The 20,014-nt window shown below is 38.1% G+C and overlaps 1 protein-coding gene and 1 long non-coding RNA gene across 3 annotated transcripts in view; one reads left to right on the forward strand and one right to left on the reverse strand.

Moving 5' to 3' along the window:
* Window positions 1-20,014, reverse strand: part of LOC141378489 (uncharacterized) — a 182,725-nt gene that overhangs the window by 23,127 nt on the left and 139,584 nt on the right. The gene's annotated exons all lie outside the window — the stretch shown is intronic.
* Window positions 730-17,878, forward strand: LOC141378484 (adhesion G-protein coupled receptor G2-like). Of its 2 annotated transcripts, XR_012393140.1 has the most exons (14): window positions 730-795; window positions 870-1,177; window positions 1,262-1,342; window positions 1,428-1,526; window positions 5,482-5,553; window positions 8,598-8,738; window positions 8,885-8,998; window positions 9,100-9,136; window positions 9,736-9,836; window positions 10,428-10,552; window positions 10,642-10,907; window positions 14,402-14,492; window positions 14,668-14,877; window positions 16,968-17,878. XR_012393140.1 is itself a non-coding variant. In XM_073927985.1 (9 exons), the coding sequence occupies exons 1-9, from the start codon at window positions 8,604-8,606 to the stop codon at window positions 17,120-17,122; spliced, it is 1,311 nt and encodes a 436-aa protein (XP_073784086.1). In that variant the 5' UTR covers window positions 8,530-8,603; the 3' UTR covers window positions 17,123-17,878. The 2 variants fall into 2 exon arrangements, 1 of the variants encoding a protein (XP_073784086.1); XM_073927985.1 differs by lacking the exons at window positions 730-795; window positions 870-1,177; window positions 1,262-1,342; window positions 1,428-1,526; window positions 5,482-5,553 and having other exon boundaries at window positions 8,530-8,738; window positions 14,591-14,877.

Genomic DNA, 20,014 nt, shown 5'->3' on the forward strand with positions numbered 1-20,014 from the left:
AATGTTTTTTTGTGTTAATGTCTAAAGAGCATTATTAAATTATTAACAAATTGTCTATTGATTAACTTTGAGAGAACATTGTCAGAATGTTTAAGAACTTAATAACAGCAGTGCAGTGTGAGTTATTATTGTTTGAGGACTGAATTTTCTGATGTTTGATTCATTCAGTGTTATAATCCTTCTTGTGCGTGTTTGAGTAACACAAACACCATTGTATCTTATTTAAAAACAAATTCTGGATGTTATTAATATTAACACGCATGTGGGTTCAGAAATTTGCATCATTATCTGATACAGAAGCTTACCAAAATTCATGAAAATAGTCCATATTTTAAAATGAAAGTACACAAAACCTTTAAAAACTGCTAATTCCTTTATCAAGATGAACTTTATAAGTTAAATGCAGATTATTAAGATGAAGATAACAAGATGTCATTGATTGAACATATCATGTTTACTGAAGTGCTTTTCATTGTAAATAAAGGTCATGTTTTGTTAAAGAGTAAAAAAAATTGTACATTTGCTCTTTAAATAAATCTACATATTGTCTTATTCTCATCTTGAGTTTGTTTTCAAGTTTATGGATCTTGTTACTACTTGAAATAAATATATACGACATGATGACCCAGAGCTGAATGTAAATGAACACTGACATTCACAGTTAGAGCTCAAATATGCCCCTGATTTGCATGTGTGCCAGAGAACTTTCTGTCATTAACACCATTATCCAGAAGCTTCAGAGGTGAACGGATGAAAGTCTCTCTTCTCTGTTCTGTGGATTTTGATCTGGGGAATGTAATGAGAAACTGATGTAGGATTTGTGTTCAGAGCCTGTAGAAAACAACATTAAACACGTGTGTCTCTGTCAGGTCTGTGGGAATTATGTCTGGACAGAAGCTGAATGTGCTGCGTCTGATCATGATGATCCTCTGCTGCCTCACTGAACAGATAAGTACGATTCATACAGAAAGTAATGTTTATCAACTTAAAAATAAATGTGTGAAAACAAAAATGTAGAAATTATTTTAATTACTTCTAAAAAAAGTGCTCATATTTTGTCATTGTTGCATAATTGTACCCTCAAATGTTTGTACAGCTTGTGATTCTAAAATCACAATATCCTCTGATAAAATTGAATTGAATGATGTCTGTTTCTGCAACAGCAGTAATTCTCCAGGTAGATGTGGTATCTATATCATTTTAAAAACATTTTTTAAAGCACTGGTGACAATGAATAACTCATGGTGTTTTTTTCTTTCAGTGTTACAAATGATATTTCACCATGATTATTCTGAAGATAAGTTTAACTTAACCAGTGTCAATCTAAACATCCTTTCTGAAGGTAAACCTGCATATATTTTATTTAGAAACCATCCTTGAGTTAGGGGGAAAAAATAACTAATGGTAATTGTTCTCTTTGGTTTCAGGACAATGTAGCCCACATAGTTTGAACTTTACAAGTCAGTTACCAATAATAAGTCTGTTACCAACAGTATTGCCAAGTGAGACTTGTCAGACAACACAAGGTTTGGGTCATCCTACACTAGACACATGGGTTAATGCTTTGTTTTTCCTTCTAGGACCCTTTTCAGATGAAGAAATTTTCTTTTTTGTCAATTTCCATATTTTAGTTGAAATTGTATGTTTACAGCAAGTTATTTTAGTTATTACGCAATACATGATTAAGAGGCCACAATAGGAATGGGCTTTCTTTTTTTTTACACGAATATTTAAAGGGCACCTAGTTTACCCCTTTTTTCAGATTTAATATGAATCTTTTGTGTCTACAGAATGTGTCTGTAAAGTGTCAGTTTAAAACACCCATCAGGTTTTTTTATTATACCTTTTATAAGATTCTTTTTTATACATTTTTGCACTGAGTGGCAGTTTTGCTATACTGCGCCTTTAAGGCGAGTCCTCCCCGCCCACTGTTTCAACGCGCCTTTCTGTGTGCCTTAATCTCCTCCCTCGGCTCCGTCAGACAACAAAAAGACATAAAGGAAGCAGATCTTAGGTAGCATTTGTGAAAAATACTACAGTAAGAACTTTCCCAATGAGTATTTGATGCATTTGCTGTGTTAAGTTACAATGATGAGTCACACACAATGGGCTCTATCATACACACGGCGCAATGTGGCACAAGGCACGACGCAATTGTTGTTTTCTAGTTTCAGCTTGACGCAAGAGTTGTTTTGATGTTTTGCAGCATGCTGTTTAAATGGCAAATGCATTTGCGGTCATATGTGCGCCCACAGGCATTCTGCTCTAAAAAAGAGGCATGTTGAGGCTCATTGCTGGCGCGTTGCCATTTTGAGGAACTAAAATAGAATGTTCAATAGATCAGATCAAAGCTGGTCTATAGTGCAGCACAGAGCGCGTTAGTTGTGGGCCTCGTTTACACACTGCTTAATACACACAAGATGTAGAGCAATACGCAAATAACTTTACAAATGAAAAAAAAAATATTAAGGATATATATAGGATATAATAAGAATAGATATAGGATATAAATATAAAGGATTAAAATATTACAAAACATATTATTTTCTAGCCTACATAAATATAAAAACCATACTTCCATGCCTTCTTCATCTTTTTTTCAGTTAATTCATAACAATTTGCTTTGGTATAATGTTATTATTATTAGCAGTATTATTTAATATATCCATATTTATATTTGTTTTATTAAAAACAAGCTTAGATTTGTCCACCTGTCAGGTTTTAGACCATATAGGGCACAGCATGTGTTTTAGGATATAACTCAGGTTTTTGAGCACACTTCATTATTATTGTTCATTTATTAATTTGCTGGAAATTAGAACTGAATTTAGAAATAGTTTTGAAACGAATATTTGCGCTTAACAAACATAATTAATTATGTATAGGCTAATGGATATCTGTGCATACAACATGTTTCCCCATCCACGAGAGCGAAAGTAAAAAGTAGATTAAGAGATGCCTTATCTTTCATTCTCGCGCTGCAGATGCTCTGTTTAACTGTTTTCTCTCTAGTGAAGCATTTAGTTCTTCCACTTACAAAGTCGTCTTGTAAATAGCAAATGCACTTATGGCATAATGCAGCTGGCTCTTAAAGAGAATGGGAGATGAGACTCTGATTGGTTTATTCTCAAAACACACCTATAACTCATTAAGAAAATAAACTCAACCCTTTTTGACCATGCGGCACGGCGCAAAACGGATTATTCCATCCTTATATTAGCAAAAGTGGATTCCAACACGACGTGTGTGCACATGGATCGTCAAAATACAGTCCAATGTTGTTACAAAGTTCATGCGCACACACACATATCGAGCACGGACACGATACGCATACAGACAGCGCGCGTTTAACTGTGCACTGTTTTGTATGTCAATTGTGACAGGATACAGGTTAATCTCCGCTGCTGTATGGATATCTGTCATGTTAATGTAGAAAATAAAACTGATTTAACGTCCACAAAGCGAGATTGAAGCGTATTCCTTTATAATTGTTCTGAAACACGGCTGTGCTGATGAAGCTGAAGTAAATCGCTGTACTTCATTACACACGTTCTGTTTTAAAACATTTTAAACATGTGAAACTCACTCTTGATCATATTTGATTATGATTGATGATCCTAGCAAACTGAATAGACCTTTTATTCCTGGCTGCTTTGCACTTGTCTTCTCTTGTTGACATGATTGTACATGTAACTACCAGGACATGTTATGCAGCTGTCAATCAGTTCGGTGGGCGGGGGGACCGCACTCCTACGTCAAGTTGTGGTCGGTCTGAAAACCAATTGGCCCACCGTTAATATAATGTTTAATTTAAAAAAAAAAATAGGACTCAGTGTGTTTATATAACCCCAATATGACCGCCTATACACTATACCTACACATATTTCTGTTCAAACAGCTTAAAAAGTAGGTGCCCTTTAATTCAGGGCTGTAACCACCTCAGACAGTGGGACAACAATCCCAAAATACAGCACTTTTCAAAAAGTTATCCAAATAGTCGTACTAGTCATGCCAGCTTTTGGTTTGGGTTGTAAATTTAAAACTTTTAGCAACATTTTAAGGTTAATTCTTAACATAAGGTAATTTAATTCAAATCACCATGAAAACTAGAAAAGCTTTCATTATTATTAGGTTATGTTAAGTTTAACATTTTAAAATTGTAGTTGCGAAGTCATAACGATTTATTTAATGGAGTTAATGACAAATAAAATTGTTGTTTTTTTCTTAACTAATACTAACAGTACTCTTCATTTGAATGCACCAACTAGTGTTTATTTATTATTTTTATTGTAGTTAAATTTCTTTTGCAATTAAATTGTGGTTGAAACATTTGTTTACTCTGAAAATGTATATGAAATAAAGCAGTACACTTATATTTTTAGTTATCCCAGTTAAAGCAAAACCTTTTTGCAGCATAGGTCATGATAATCATTATTATTGATTATCATATGATTATCATATCATGATAATTCCGTATACCAGTGGTTCTCAAAGTGGGGGTCGGGACCCCCCGAGGGGTCGCGGGGCAATGAAGGGGGGTCGCCTGGTGATTTCCAAAAATTTATTTATCTATTTATTTTTATTAAACCATAAGAATTAACATACTTTATCCATAACTATACTGAAAATAAAAATAGTCGTTTATAGTTAATATATAGTTACTATAGTAGCTTATAGTTACTAGATCTATTGGATTGCGACCCCTGGGGTAATTACATTATAATAAAGGCAGCAATAGCGTCAGATGCATTTTGATTTTTATAACATCAGGTTATACTTTCTGGCACATTTAAAGCACTGACACAAATTTAATTGGTGTGTCTGCGTCATTGCATGCGAGGTTTCTGTATTTATAACAACCTCAGAGAATATTGGGGGTCGCGAGTCACTGGCATTGTTATTTTGGGGGTTGCGGACGGAAAAGTTTGGGAACCCCTACCGTATACTATATTAAAAGCTTATTTACATATTAATAACAATTAATTAAAATAAGAACATTGTAACAAGCCTAATGCTCTTTGGTGATTTAAAGGGCTTTTTTTTCCATTTGCAAGTTGTTTTGGATTAAATCAACTGCTAAATGTAAATGTAAATGGACTGCAGGTAAAAATATCCTCATCCAGAACTTTTTGTTTGCTTGTTTGGTACATTTAAAAGAAAGAAATATACATGGTATGACAGGTATCAAATAATAATGTCTCTTTAATATTTTACTGAGGCTTAGTAGTATTTCTCTGCAAAAATAAAATAAATAAAAATAAAATAAAAACAATGAAAAAAGCTGGTTTAGTGATGTCCCATGCAAACAAATCACATTAAGATTCTGAAGAACTGTTGTTAGACAGTGTAAATTTCTAAACATCTTTACCTGTCATGTTTCATTCACATTGGTCCTTAATTCCTATTTATTCTATTCTTTCTTTCCAATTATACAATGTTTGTCTTGATAGTTATGTGAATTGTGTTTCACTGTTTATTGAGGTTTGGAAATTTCTCTTGATGATGTTGGAAAGAAATGTAGAAATGCTCCATACAGCACTGATCTCTGCAACCGTGAGTCTGTGTCTTTATACGTTTGTTTTTTTCAGCAGTTGTTTCAGGTTGACTTAACCCCCTGTAGTCAAAGACTGCGTATACGCGTTCTGACAAGTTTTCACCTCTTAAAGCTGAAATGAACTTAAATTACACATTCAGTTTTGATCGTACAGATAAGATCAATACATCAATTGAATCTGTAAGGTGTCTAGTTTTCAATGTGTACACTCACAAAGACAACAGATGTGTGTGCTTTTTCAAAACTAGGATAATATACAGTGTACGCAATCTGTCTTTTCTCTCTCCTAAACTGTTTTTTGAAATTGTAAGTAAAATGCGCTGAAACTCGAAAAAACACACAGACACGAGACACACACAAATATATATATATATATATATATATATATATATAGAAACCTTGAAGTGTCTACTTTTAAATGCAGTAAGTGCATGTTGAAAACAAATATTGTTTAATTAAGTAATCAGTATGAAAACAACGCTTTGTCTAGTTTTTTTTAGTCTGAACTCGTTAGAGTTAATGCTACCACACCCCAAGGCTTTGTTATTACAAATAGTCTGCACGAGACTCGCGCAAGTTGTAGACATTGTATTGAAAAACATGTCATTAAAATGAATTAAAACTGAGCAAATACTCAACAAAAAAACACGAGAGATGTATCTAAAGAAAGCTTGATATGTCTACTTTTGCATTAACATTTAAATTAAATTTACATCTAAATAATTATAATGGACTACATTTTTTAGGACAAACTATGTTTGATTTCTATATACCCTTCTGGAAAAAATTGCTTAAGTTTGTTTGTTTGGTTGGTTTTAGCTGGTTGACCAGCCTAGTTTTAGAGGGGGTTTGCCCATTGGCCAGGCTTGTCTTAGCTTGCCAGGTTGGGAAATGACCAGCTAAAACCCGTCAATATGCTTAGGCTGGTTTAAGCTTTTTTTAACCAGGATAAATAAGAAGCAGGTGTTACAGTACATCACTTTTATTTGTACAATATTATTACTGAAAAACTAAATGAAATACATCCTTTTTTTCTATGTGTAGAAGAAACTAGTGTATACATTCTGTATTGGAACAACCAAAGCTGTAAAAAACAAAATAGCAACAACCAAAACAGCAGCGCCATCCTAAACAGCGACAGTGGTCTAAACAGCACCCTAGCCCAAAACAAAGGCACCAGTCTGAACAGCACCTTAGCCCAAAACAGAGGCACCAGTCTGAACAGCACCTTAGCCCAAAACAAAGGCACCAGTCTGAACAGCACCTTAGCCCAAAACAGAGGCACCAGTCTGAACAGCACCTTAGCCCAAAACAGAGGCACCGGTGTGAATGGCACCCCAGCCCAAAACAGAGGCACCAGTCTGAACAGCACCCCAGCCCAAAACAGAGGCACCGATGTGAATGGCACCCCAGCCCCAAACAGAGGCACCGGTCTGAACGGCACCCCAGCCCAAAACAGAGGCACCGATGTGAATGGCACCCCAGCCCCAAACAGAGGCACCGGTCTGAACGGCACCCCAGCCCAAAACATAGGCACCGGTCTGAAAGGCACCCCAGCCCCAAACAGAGGCACCGGTCTAAACAGCACCCCAGACCAAAACAGAGGCACCGGTCTGAACGGCACCCCAGCCCAAAACATAGGCACCGGTCTAAACAGCACCCCAGACCAAAACAGAGGCACCGGTCTGAACGGCACCCCAGCCCAAAACATAGGCACCGGTCTAAACGGCACCCCAGGCCCAAACAGAGGCACCGGTCTAAACAGCACCCCAGACCAAAACAGAGGCACCGGTCTAAACGGCACCCCAGGCCCAAACAGAGGCACCGGTCTGAACGGCACCCCAGCCCAAAACATAGGCACCGGTCTAAACAGCACCCCAGACCAAAACAGAGGCACCGGTCTAAACGGCACCCCAGGCCCAAACAGAGGCACCGGTCTGAACGGCACCCCAGCCCAAAACATAGGCACCGGTCTGAAAGGCACCCCAGCCCCAAACAGAGGCACCGGTCTAAACAGCACCCCAGCCCAAAACATAGGCACCGGTCTAAACGGCACCCCAGGCCCAAACAGAGGCACCGGTCTAAACAGCACCCCAGCCCAAAACATAGGCACCGGTCTAAACGGCACCCCAGGCCCAAACAGAGGCACCGGTCTAACCGGCACCCCAGCCCAAAACAGAGGCACCGGTCTAAACGGCACCCCAGGCCCAAACAGAGGCACCGGTCTAAACGGCACCCCAGGCCCAAACAGAGGCACCGGTCTAAACGGCACCCCAGGCCCAAACAGAGGCACCGGTCTAAACGGCACCCCAGCCCAAAACAGAGGCACCGGTCTAAACGGCACCCCAGGCCCAAACAGAGGCACCGGTCTAAACGGCACTCCAGGCCCAAACAGAGTCACCGGTCTGAACGGCACCCCAGCCCAAAACATAGGCACCGGTCTAAACGGCACCCCAGCCCCAAACAGTGGCACCGGTGTGAACGGCACCCCAGCCCCAAACAGGGGCACCGGTGTGAACGGCACCCCAGCCCCAAACAGGGGCACCGGTGTGAACGGCCACAACAAAAACTGCTACAACCAAAACTGGAGCTGTGTCAAATGCAATAAGAGTCGTGTTTATTTTGAGGAAATGCCATCTGACAGTGATAATCCATATGAGACAAAATACAAAATACAAAGAAATGATCTAGAAGATGAGAATGGAGACGTTATTCCTTCAAACGCAGCGTAAGTGTGTGGTTATACAGAGATTTCAAGCCAGAAACTGAAATACAGGCAAACAAATAATTCAATCTTTTCCACAGAGACTCATTGGACTTTCTGAAGTCTGCTTTGATAGACAATATGAAATACAATAATAAAACCAATGCGATGATTGTGATAGACAATGTTATTGGTCTTTTGCAAATACAAGATACAAACACAGAGACGGAAGACATGACCATCTGCTACAGTTCAAACAACACCATAGTAAAGCTTCTGTAAAGTTTGAGGTATGTTGTACAGGTTGTGCTATCAATCATTCCTACCTCTCCTTTTCAGGTTATTATGAGTCAAAATGACATGAACACAGGCTGTTTGTGGACTGCAATGTTTCCCAGTGAAGCCTTTAATAAATCCCGACTGGAAAACAATGGAAGTGCATTTGTTGGAGTTCTGCGGTTCACTAACATGGGGAATAAAGTAACAGGCTCTGTGTTTCTCTTTAAATGTCCTTTTGTTATATGGGAGGATAATTTATGATTCTTCAAAAAATGTATTTCTTTGAAAAAACTTTTCCTAATTCCTCTATAAATGACGACTCTATTCTTGTCTGGTTTCTCCTTCAGAATCAAACTAAAAACTACACGATTTTGAACAATGAGGTTTATGGAATAACAATGGGAGCCAAAATCTCCAACCTCACCAACAACATTGAAATAACCTTTACTAATAAGGATCTGGTAATGAATGTTTTGTTGAAGAACACTCTCTTTTTAAAGATATATATATATATATATAACCAGACACTGAAGCCAAATAATCCTCAAACATGTTCCTTCAGGTTGGTGGTCCGTCCTGCACTTCTTGGAATGGAAAAGGTACATTTATTTATGGCTCTATTGACAAGTGTTCATAAACTCTTTTCACATTTCTTGCTTTGACAGCAGCAGAAGTGTCATTTATTGCTAAACTTACAGCGCAGAGAATTGGAGAGTAGAACACATTTTTTGCTCCCCAATTTGCTCAAATATCCAAAAAAAATAAACCTCACAATAGTGTTTTCACAACTTTCATGAAAATGAAAAAAAAAAAAAATAGTGCGAAACTGAAAAAGGCAGATAGAAGAGGAAACAACTTCAAATTTACTGTCCTGCCCCCATAGATGCTGCATTACAAACACATTGCATAATCTTGCCTGTTTAAATCTGATGGAAAGATGATATAATACATTAGCCCCAGTAAAAATTGTCTGTGCTCGTGCCCCAGTCTGGCAACATTCCTGATACAAAATGTAACTTTATAAACATACATACTTTTGTATCAATAAATATTTATATGCATTATATAATATATAACTTTCCAGGATTTAAGATGCAGATGACTGTTGAAACACATCATCACAGTCTTGTGAAAAGGGTCTATTGACCGAGCTAATTAAATGTATTCAGCATTGTCTGTGGCTCTCTCTGCTTTGAAGGAAATCTTGAGTGGACGACATTTGGCTGTGATACAAGAAAAATCGACAGTAGCACCATAAAGTGTTCATGTTCACATCTGACGTTCTTCGCAGTGCTGATGGTGAGAATTTTTTTTCCACTACAGGGTAGTTGAGTGCTTGTTTCTAATTGGCAGATGAGCATTCTGAAGGGTTTGGTTATTATCAGATAAACACACAGCTAAAGTAGTTCCGGCAGGTATTGAGCGCATTACAACTCTATATCACTACACTGAATGATTAGAGTAATTGCACAGCTAAAAATCAGATCAAAACACAACAGTAGGCATTGGAGGAGGTGTGGAAGAAACTAGTGCTACACACAGGAGATGTTTGAGGAGGACAAAAACCCGACAAAAGCCTGAAATACAACATCTGAACAGAGGAGCAGCAGTGGAGACGAGATAATTGAAATGGTGTAGTCCGGGCTGGTGAATAATTAGAAAATAATGCACACCCAAGATATAGCGGTTACTCCACTTCATATCACCACCTCAGATGTGCATTTTGTATTATTCTTTACATATTGTTGATATATGAACTTACAAAAGATGACCATAAAAAATAACAATCAAACTTGCTTCTAAAATAGATTTCTTGCTAAAAGGAAACAAATGGTATTAAAAATATCATCCAGCTGATCTGATTCAATCTGCTTTTCTCTGATTTCTCAGTCTCCGGTCACAGATGCAAATGCTGTAGCGCCGTATCTGGAGTCACTGACCCTCATCTCTGCTATCGGCTGTGGGATCTCTGTGTTTTTTCTGGCCATCGCTCTGTTCATGCATTTTCTGCTGCGGTAGAGTCTACTAAAGCACAACATAAATATTAAACTATTTATTGTGACAGATAAAGTTACTAACACAGGTTGTTTTTCTATTTCAACAGGAAAGCCAAATCCAATCAGGCCACGAAGATCCTGATCAACATGTTCGGTGCTCTGTTTCTCCTGAATGTGTCTTTTCTGTCGAACGAGAGCGTGGCAAACTCAGGAGACAAGAATGCTTGTGTCTTCATAGCTCTGCTGATGCATTACTCCATGCTGACCACATTCACCTGGTTCTTCATTCAAGCTCTTCATATGTACTTATGGCTCATCCGACAGAACGTCACCATCACAAACTACATGAGGAAGATCACCGTGTTGGGCTGGGGTGAGTGATGGAGCAAATGATTGAGAGATTTTGTTTGTGTTTTTTCTTTTTTTTTTCTAAATGTTGTCACCATTTTCCACATTGTTTTTCTTAGGGTTCATTTGTGTTCATATTGTTCAGCTGTGTCTTATCACATAGGGTATACTTATTCTACAGTTTTGGCTCCATTTATTGCTTGGTTTATGGGTTTGACCTGATCTCATCTTTGCCGTAAGGTAAGGTAAGGTCCAGATACTTGAGTTACCACCTCTGTTTGTTTTAGTCTGTTTGTATGCCGCTGCCCCATTAATCCATATTTATAAAAGAATTACATAGTGCAGGGGTCACCAATCTTGGTCCTGGAGGGCCGGTGTCCCTGCAGGGTTTAGCTCCAACTTGCCTCAACACACCTGCCTGGTTGTTTCAAGTATACATAGTAAGGCCTTGATTAGCTTGTTCAGCTGTGTTTGATTAGGGTTAAAGCTAAAATCTGCAGGACACCGGCCCTCCAGGAACAAGTTTGGTGACCACTGACATAGTGTATTCAAACATTCAAGACACCTTATGTCACCTTATGTCAAGAAGATGGGAGAGCAGCAGACTTTGCCATGCAGTTTTGGACAATTGCCGCAGGAGCAGGCTTGAATGATGAAACACTCATTGTATCCAGAATGGTCTGTCTGAGGCTCTCAAGGATGAGTTGACTACCCGAGATCCAGTTAACACTCTCGATTGACCCTGATTGAGCTAACTTCCAAAACAACCATCCAAGAGAGAAAAGACCTACCATCCAGTATGTTCCTTTACATTTTCCGAACCTCCATTCTACTCCAGGTGCCACTGAGTCAGCTAGTTTTTTCAGAACCAGATTCCACAGACCCTATGCAGCTGGGCCACGCCCACATCTCTCTTCAGCAACACACCCATGATATAGGGAGTCATCTCTGCCTCTGTTGGAAAGGGGCTGGTCAGTTTTACTCAGATTGTACCAAATTAAAGGAAAAACTCTCCATCACAGGCAGTAGGTAGAGAGCTGTCTTGGGAGTTATTCAACTTGCCTCTCTTAACAACTTCTGTCTTACCCATTACCTTGACATTGGGATATGAGGAACATCTACTCCAAGCTCTTGTTGATTCTGGAGCAGCGGGAAACTTTATAGACATGGCATTAGCTAACCACTGAAGGTGATGCTGTTGGGTGGGAGACTTATAGACCCTGGAGCTGTTACCTATCTTACTGTTCTTTTGCATGTTTCTGTCTTCCACCCCATGGAAGGTGCCCTTCTATTTAATTAAGTCTACTGACCCACCTCTGATCTTTTTGTTTATGCCTGTTTTACTCTTCATAACCCCCACATTGACTGGCGTTATGGTGAGATTCTCCACTGGGGACATAACGTTTTCTTAAACTCGCCTAGTAATAATCTTGAGTCATGAGAGCCTATTGACCTTTCTCTAGTTCCACTCCAGAACCGCACACTTCAGTGATGCTTCAGGAAACAGAGCACTTCGGTTTTACCCCCACATAGGCCATATGATTATGCCATAGAGCTTTTGCCCAGCATGTGGCCCCCTTAGGGCTGGGCGATTTCATTGTCTCCTCCTGAGAAAAGGGCCATGGAAGCATATATCCAGGAGGGCATAAAAGCAGGACTACAATCTTTTCCAAACTTGAGCTGCACAATGCAGTATAGGCATTAATTAGAAGTTGTAATCAAAAGGTTGCAGGTTTAATTCAAAGTCCTGGCAGGTGTTGAGGATGGGGAAATTCGCCATTTTCCCCAGTCAGGGCTTGAAATTGCGAGCATTTTGGTTGCATATGCGCATAGATAAAATGCCAAACCCAAATGCTTGCAATTTCGAGCCCTGACTGGGGAAAATGGCGACATCATGAGGAGAAAAAGAGTAGAAAAAACCCAAACAATAGCTCAGAATCTGACAGGAACCTCTTTAACAGAAATCCAGAAGCACGGAAATATATTTGGGAGCATTTCTTTGAGTGCTTAAAATTGTTGTGTGTGACCAGTTTTTACAGCAAAATGTTCACCACATGTGCAGATTCAGGAGAATTTTACGCAGAATGCATCTCTAAGCTCTTTGTCTGCACTCGAAACGTGAAACGCAGCGCTCAGGAATGGTTTTAAACAGTTGTCATGTCAACTTGCTGCAGTAAACAAATCCAAGTCCGTAATGCTTGCCCTGCCTTCACGCTCTTCTTATTGGCCCACCACTGCTCTAGCACTGAACACGAATGATTGGTTAATATCAGCTGTCAATCACTCAGTCAGTGCGTTCTGGTTTGGGATGACAAAGAGAGCTACTACCGCGAAAAATTATAAAGCGCTGAAGATGAGAATGAAGATAACACGGACAGATTGTGTTTTAGAAACCACGACATCTAAAGCTACAAATAAAGACACATCTTACTAGTTATCATGTGCTGAATGTTAATCCACCATCTACACTTTTCCAAGAGTGGATAAAAGACTTCATTTGGCTTTAAGTCCGCTATGAATAGTCTGTGGGATGGAGTTTTCAGGTAACTGTGCCACATCTAGCACGAGAGCTTCTGTTTAATCCTTCATATAATCGCCAGATGCTGTCCGCCATGCAAGTGGCAGATATATGTCAAATTACACCACGTACACTATCGCAAACAGGCTTAAACTGAGTAAACTAATATCGCTACACATGAAAAGACTGTTATTGGTATTAACATGACATGCATATAATAAGGTACAGTATGTGTCAAAAGCATCAGTGCAATATCAGACAGCACTTGTGAGAACAGCACAGTTATACCGTTAACAGATTCATTCATGTCAAGCAGTGCGTGCAGTATTCAGTTATGCTATAAAAATCTATTTTCTTATGACAACGGGATTTTGTTGAGACATGTTTTCCTCATGCTTGCATATATATATATATATATATATATATATATATATATATATATATATATATATATATATATATTTGCTTGTTAGCTTGATTAGTGTTGATTTCAAATGCAATAAATCTGTTTGTATAAATCTTATAGTAACGGTCCTCATAATTGGTGTGTGCGACTAAATTTTTTAAGTTAGGAGCACCGGTGCTACCAAGGAAAAAGGTTCATTTCGAGCCCTGCCAGTGTTTTTGTTTCAGGTTAATTTGTGATTATTTTGTTCTTGTCAGACTACCCTATTAATTCTACCCTCCTGTCTTCACTTATCACTTTGTTTTTGCGTTTTACCTGCTCTCGTCCTTGCCATTAAGTCCTCTGTCCAGATTTACTTTAATTGTCACTTTTTTCGTTGTTTAGATTTGTTTGCATTTTGTCTAAAATACTTTTTTTGCTCTAATCAGTCATGTGGACTTCCTAATTTTGTCTTGTGGTAATTTTTGTTGGACTTCCTAAACAAAAGCTGTTTTGAATGTTGACCTTGTGCCTTGGCAGATAATAGTGGCAATACACCTCAGGGTGTGCGATGTTGTTTTTTACTGATAATATCCTTGTTTTGCATGTGTTTCAGGGTTTTCGGCTCCAGCTGTTATTGCAGTTGTTTCTGTAGGAGGATATAACAAAGTGATCCTAACTGCATCGTCTGGAAAAATTGCACAAATGTATGCTTAGTTATTAAGTCACAAACTCATGAGATATCAATGTTTAAAATATCTTCTAAGTGTCCTTTCAATTGAATTTCATGCTCTTGTAATTGCAGGTGCTGGATTACAAATCCTTTAATTCACTATGTACTGAACACTGGATACTACATCTTTGTTTTCATCTTCACAATAGGAATCTTCATCATCACTATCCTCACTAGGATAATCCAGTCCAGAGACACAAGAGCGATTGTGGGCAAGAGACAGACGTTCAGAAAGCAGCTGATGATGGTGTTGAGTTTGTTTCTTCTGTTTGGTCTGACGTGGGCTGTTGCCTTCTTCAGTTATGGACCGATGCTCATTCCCTCATATTACATCTTCTGTGCGCTCAACTCCTTTCAGGGTGAGAAACTGAGGGCTTCTACTGCACACTCAGATTTTAGCTTATTGTTAGATTAATGAATGCATGTCTTTTATTGTTGATAAAATATTTTCATTAACACTTTAGTTTAAGTATATTGTTAAGGTTTTGGCTGTTTATTAGTACTTATAAAGTACATATTCTCACTTTATATTCCTAATCCTATAAAAACACCTGAGCCCAAATACTCTTATAGGGATAGTTCACCCTTTACTTGTTTCAAACCAGTAAATTACAGAATTTTTGTAATAAATTGAGTAATTGGGAGTTTACTGAGACATAAAGTCTTTGTTAAAAGTGAGAAATGAACCTTAAAAAAAAGTGTTAGCAAATATTATACAGTGAATCTGGAAAGTATTCATAGCACTTTCCACATTTTTTTTTTTTATGTTACAGCCTTATTCTGAAATGGATTAAATTGATTGATTTCCTCAACATTCTACACACAATCCCCCATAATGACAATGTGAACAAAGAGTTTTTGAAATTGTTGCAAATTTATTAAAAAATAATAAAGCTGATAAATCACCTGTACATCAGTATTCACAGGCTTTGCTCAATACTTTGTTAATGGCCTTTTGGCAGCGATTACAGCCTTGAATCTTTTTGAATATGATCCCACAAGCTTGGCACACCTGAATTTGGGCATTTTTGCCTCTTCCTTTTTGTTGTACCTCTCAAGCTCTGTCAGGTTGGATGGGAAGCGACGGTGTAGAGCCATTTTCAGATCTCTCCAGAGATGTTCACAAGGATTTAGGTCTGGGCTCTGGCTGGGCCACTCATGGGCATTCACAGAGTTGTTGTGAAGCCACTCCACTGATATTTTGGCGGTGTGGTTTGGGTCATTGTCCTGCTGGAAGATGAAACATCGCCCCAGTCTGAGGTGGAGAGCACTCTTGTGCAGGTCTTCATTCAGGATGTCTCTGTACATTGCTGCATTCATCTTTCCCTCTATCCTGACTAGTCTTCCAGTTCCTGCTGCTGAAAAACATCCCAACAGCATGATGCCAACACCACCATGCTTCACTGTAGGGATGCTGTTAACCTGGTGATGAGCGCTGCCTGCTTTTCTTAAAGCGTAACTCCTGGCTTTCACTCCAATGAGTTCAATTTAAGTCTCAGAGCAGAGAGTTTAGTTTCTGATGGTCTGAGAGTCCTTCAGATGCCTTTTGGCAAATTCCAGATAGGGAGTGTCTTCAGTCTGGCCACTCTACCATACAGGCCTGATTGGTGGATTGCTGCACAGATGGTTGTCCTTCTGTAAGGTTCTCCTCTCTCCACAGAAGAACGCTGGAGCTTAGACAGAGTGACCATCGGGTTTTTGATCACCTCCCTGACTAAGGCCCTTCTCCCCCGATCACTCAGCTTAGATGGCCGGCCAGCTCTAGGAAGAGTCCTGGTGGTTAAACATCTTCCACTTACGGATGATGGAGGCCGCTGTGCTCATTGAACTTTCAGAGCAGCAGAAATGTTTCTGTAACCTTCCCCAGCCTTGTGCCTATAGACAATCCTGTCTCGCAGGTCTACAGACAATTCCTTTGTCCTCATGCTTGGTTTGTGCTTTGACATGCACTGTGAACCCTGGGCCCTTATATAGACAGGTGTAGCCTTTTCACATTATGTCCAATCAGCTGAATTGACTACAGGTGAACTAAAATGAAGCTGCTGAAACATCTCAAGAATGATCAGTGGACGCAGAATGTACCTGAGCTAAAATTTTACAGCTTTTTTATTTTTAATAAATTTGCAACAATTTCTAAAACTCTTTGTTCACATTGTCATTATGGGGGATTGTGTGTAGAATGTCGAGCAAATCAATTAATTTAATCAATTTTGGAAAAAGGCTGTAACAACAAAAAAAAATGCTCTGTATATTCTTTTTTTATATTTTACATTTATTATCATTGTTTATAGCTAGTGAGAAATATGCATCAAACTTTACTTAGGAGTCCTTATGTTTTTGTACACATTTTTAGCAAATTACATGAAATAAATCTTAAAATATTTTTATTTTAGTTTAGTTTAGTGTTTTTATTAATTGAAATTATTTTCTCTGGTCTTTTTTTTTTCAGGGTTTTTCCTCTTCTTGTATTACTTTCACATTCACAAGGATGTTGCTGGTCATTTTTCAGACGACCCGAAAAGCTCCGGCTCAGTCACAACTATTGTTCCACCAAACAACACCAATAGTAATGCTGAGGAACATGTTTATGATCTCGCTCGCTAGAACAGAGAATACACCATCTCTCATTTATCAGTAATCACAGTAATCAGTGCCAGAATACAGTTCTGTGTATTTGTGTTTATAAATCATTTCATACTCATTATTAGATATTTAAACAAAGGTCATTTGATATAATCATTTTATATTATTTTATAAGGTGTATATATTCTGATATATGTAGGTTCAGGGCTACTTTAACAGTAGTTTCAGTATGAAACATATAGGCTGTGTTTGACTGATATATTCAGGTCATTTCTTGAATTGCAGGTAAATTTTGCATCTCTAAGATTAACCTGTTACTTTTGGGTGCACAAAATGATTTAGTATTTTCCTTTTGAATAATTATATCTAGCTTACCTCACTGGCAGATTATTTTTCTTGTTTTAAGGAAAAACTCACCTAATTTTGTCTGATTATTTCCTAAAACAAGTCATGTAAATGCATAAAAATGCTTCTTGATTTAAGAATTAGTAGATATTTGGACTAGAAACAAAAGCTCCAAGTAAGAAAGGTATAGTTTTTGTGTATATTTTAGCATAGATGATTCCTCTGAGCACTGAATGTTTGTCATAATGTGTTGTACCAGCAGATAGCGCTATGAGGCTTCAGATTGTGTAGTTTTCCTCATGAATGAGTCTGAGTTTAACATGTGAATGAAATTGCAGAGTTCTGTGACTCACAGAGCTGCTATTTCAACCTGTTACTGACTCAGTTCTACATATTTCTGATTCACAGCGACTAATAAACCTCCTCAATCCTGCTGAATGAGCTGTTCATTTCACCTGTGCGTTTCAGATTTACTGCCTTAATGTGGTGGATGTTTGTTTGTTTTTTATAATTGCTGGGAAATGCAAATAAACATTGGTTTATGACACTTCCAGTCACACAGACAATACTTAGACTTTTGATAAAACTGAATCACAGTTTCCACAAAAATATTAAGTAGCAGAAGAGCTTTTAATTCATAATAATCAGTAAATGCACTTTGACTTCTATTTCATTGCAGAAAATTCATTCATTCATTCATTCATTCATTCATTCATTTTCTTTTCGGCTTAGTCCCTTTATTAATCTGAGGTCACCACAGCAGAATGAACCACCAACTTATCCAGCATATGTTTTACGCAGTGGATGCCCTTCAAGCCGCAACCCATCTCTGGGGAAACATCCACACAGACTCATTCACACACACACACACACACACACTACGGTCCATTTTAGCCTACCCATTTCACCTGTACCGCATGTCTTTGGACTGTGGGGGAAACCCACGCCAACACAGGGAGAACATGCAAACTCCACACAGAAACGCCAACTGACCCAGCTGAGGCTTGAACCAGCAACCTTCTTGCTGTGAGGTGACAGCACTACCTACTGCGCCACTGCGTCACCCTTGCAGACAATATAAACACAAAATATTTCATGTTCTGACTGGTCAACTGGTCATAAGATGGGCCGAGAATCGCCAGTTTGCCAACAAATGTGTGTGAAAATTATTGAAATGTTGAAAAACAATGTTCCTCAAAGAAAGAGAAAAAGACATTTAAATATTTCACCTTCAACAGTGCAGAACATCATTAAAAAATTCAAGAAATCTGGAGAAGTTTCAGAAGCTGTATAGAAGTGTCTTGAAGAATATCTAGTCTAATATTATTTACTGTCATCATGACAAAGATAAAATAAATCAGTTATTAAAGATAAGATATTAAAACTACTATGATTAGAAATGTGTTGAAAAATTCTTTCTGTCCATTAAACAGAAATTGGGGAAAAATAAACAAGCTGTCTAATTATTCAGGAGGGCTAATAATTCTGACTTCAACTATATATATATATATATATATATATATATATATATATATATATATATATATATATATATATATATATATATATATATATATATATATAACATTTTAATATTTGAATTGATGTAGTGCCTGTATTAGTATTGTAAATGTAATGCAATGGTACAAAAACCTGGTAATAAACTGCCAGTAAATTTACCTGTCCTGTTTTATGGACTGAGTTCTATATTTATTAGTTCATATATAATATATTTTTGAGCTACAATGTCAATAAATCTCACTTTAAGTTGAATTTTCAACATCAACTGTTGACAGAACAGATATCAACTTAATGCAATTTATCCCTGTGAATAAAAACAAAACGAAAACCTGTGAATCACGAAATATGAGAAACTGTTAACAGAAAGACATTTCACAGTGTGCTTTACCTATTTACGAGATATTTCGGCACAAAAACTGGGACTAGAAAACAGGGATTCCTAATCACAATAATCTAAGGGAAAACAGTGTATTAATCTTCAAAATCAGGCCCACAACATTAGACAAACATCAGTTCTGAATGAGAGAGAGCTGTTTAAAACTGTATAGAGTTATGAGCCTCACTAATAAAGACAATTTTATTGAAACGGCTGAATTAAATTAAGATTTGTTTTGTTTGCTGTCACCTTTTAGTTGTAAATGTTCTTACTTGTTAATTAAATTTGATTTGTGTTTATTTGCTTGTTTTTTTTATGCAAATCTTCAGGGAATGTTCCATTGGATCATTCAGTGGGAAAGTTGCATTTGCATGTTGTCTAAAACAAAAGATTTTTGTTAGCTTAAAGGGAAGCACGGTGGTGCAGTGGGCAGCACCATCACCTCACAGCAAGAAGGTCATGTTGGCGTGGGTTTCCTCCGGGTGCTCCGGTTTCCCCCACAGTCTAAAGACATGCCGTAGATGAATTCAATAAGCTAAATTGGCTGTAGTGTATGTGAGTGTGTGTGAAAGACTACGTATGGGTGCTTCCCAGTACTGGGTTGCAGCTGGAAGGGTGTCCGCTGCGTAAAACATATGCTGGATAAGTTTGCAGTTCATTCCGCAGCAGTG

The sequence above is a fragment of the Danio rerio genome, chromosome 17 (genome assembly GCF_049306965.1).
Source record: "Danio rerio strain Tuebingen ecotype United States chromosome 17, GRCz12tu, whole genome shotgun sequence".
Lineage (NCBI taxonomy): Eukaryota > Metazoa > Chordata > Actinopteri > Cypriniformes > Danionidae > Danio > Danio rerio.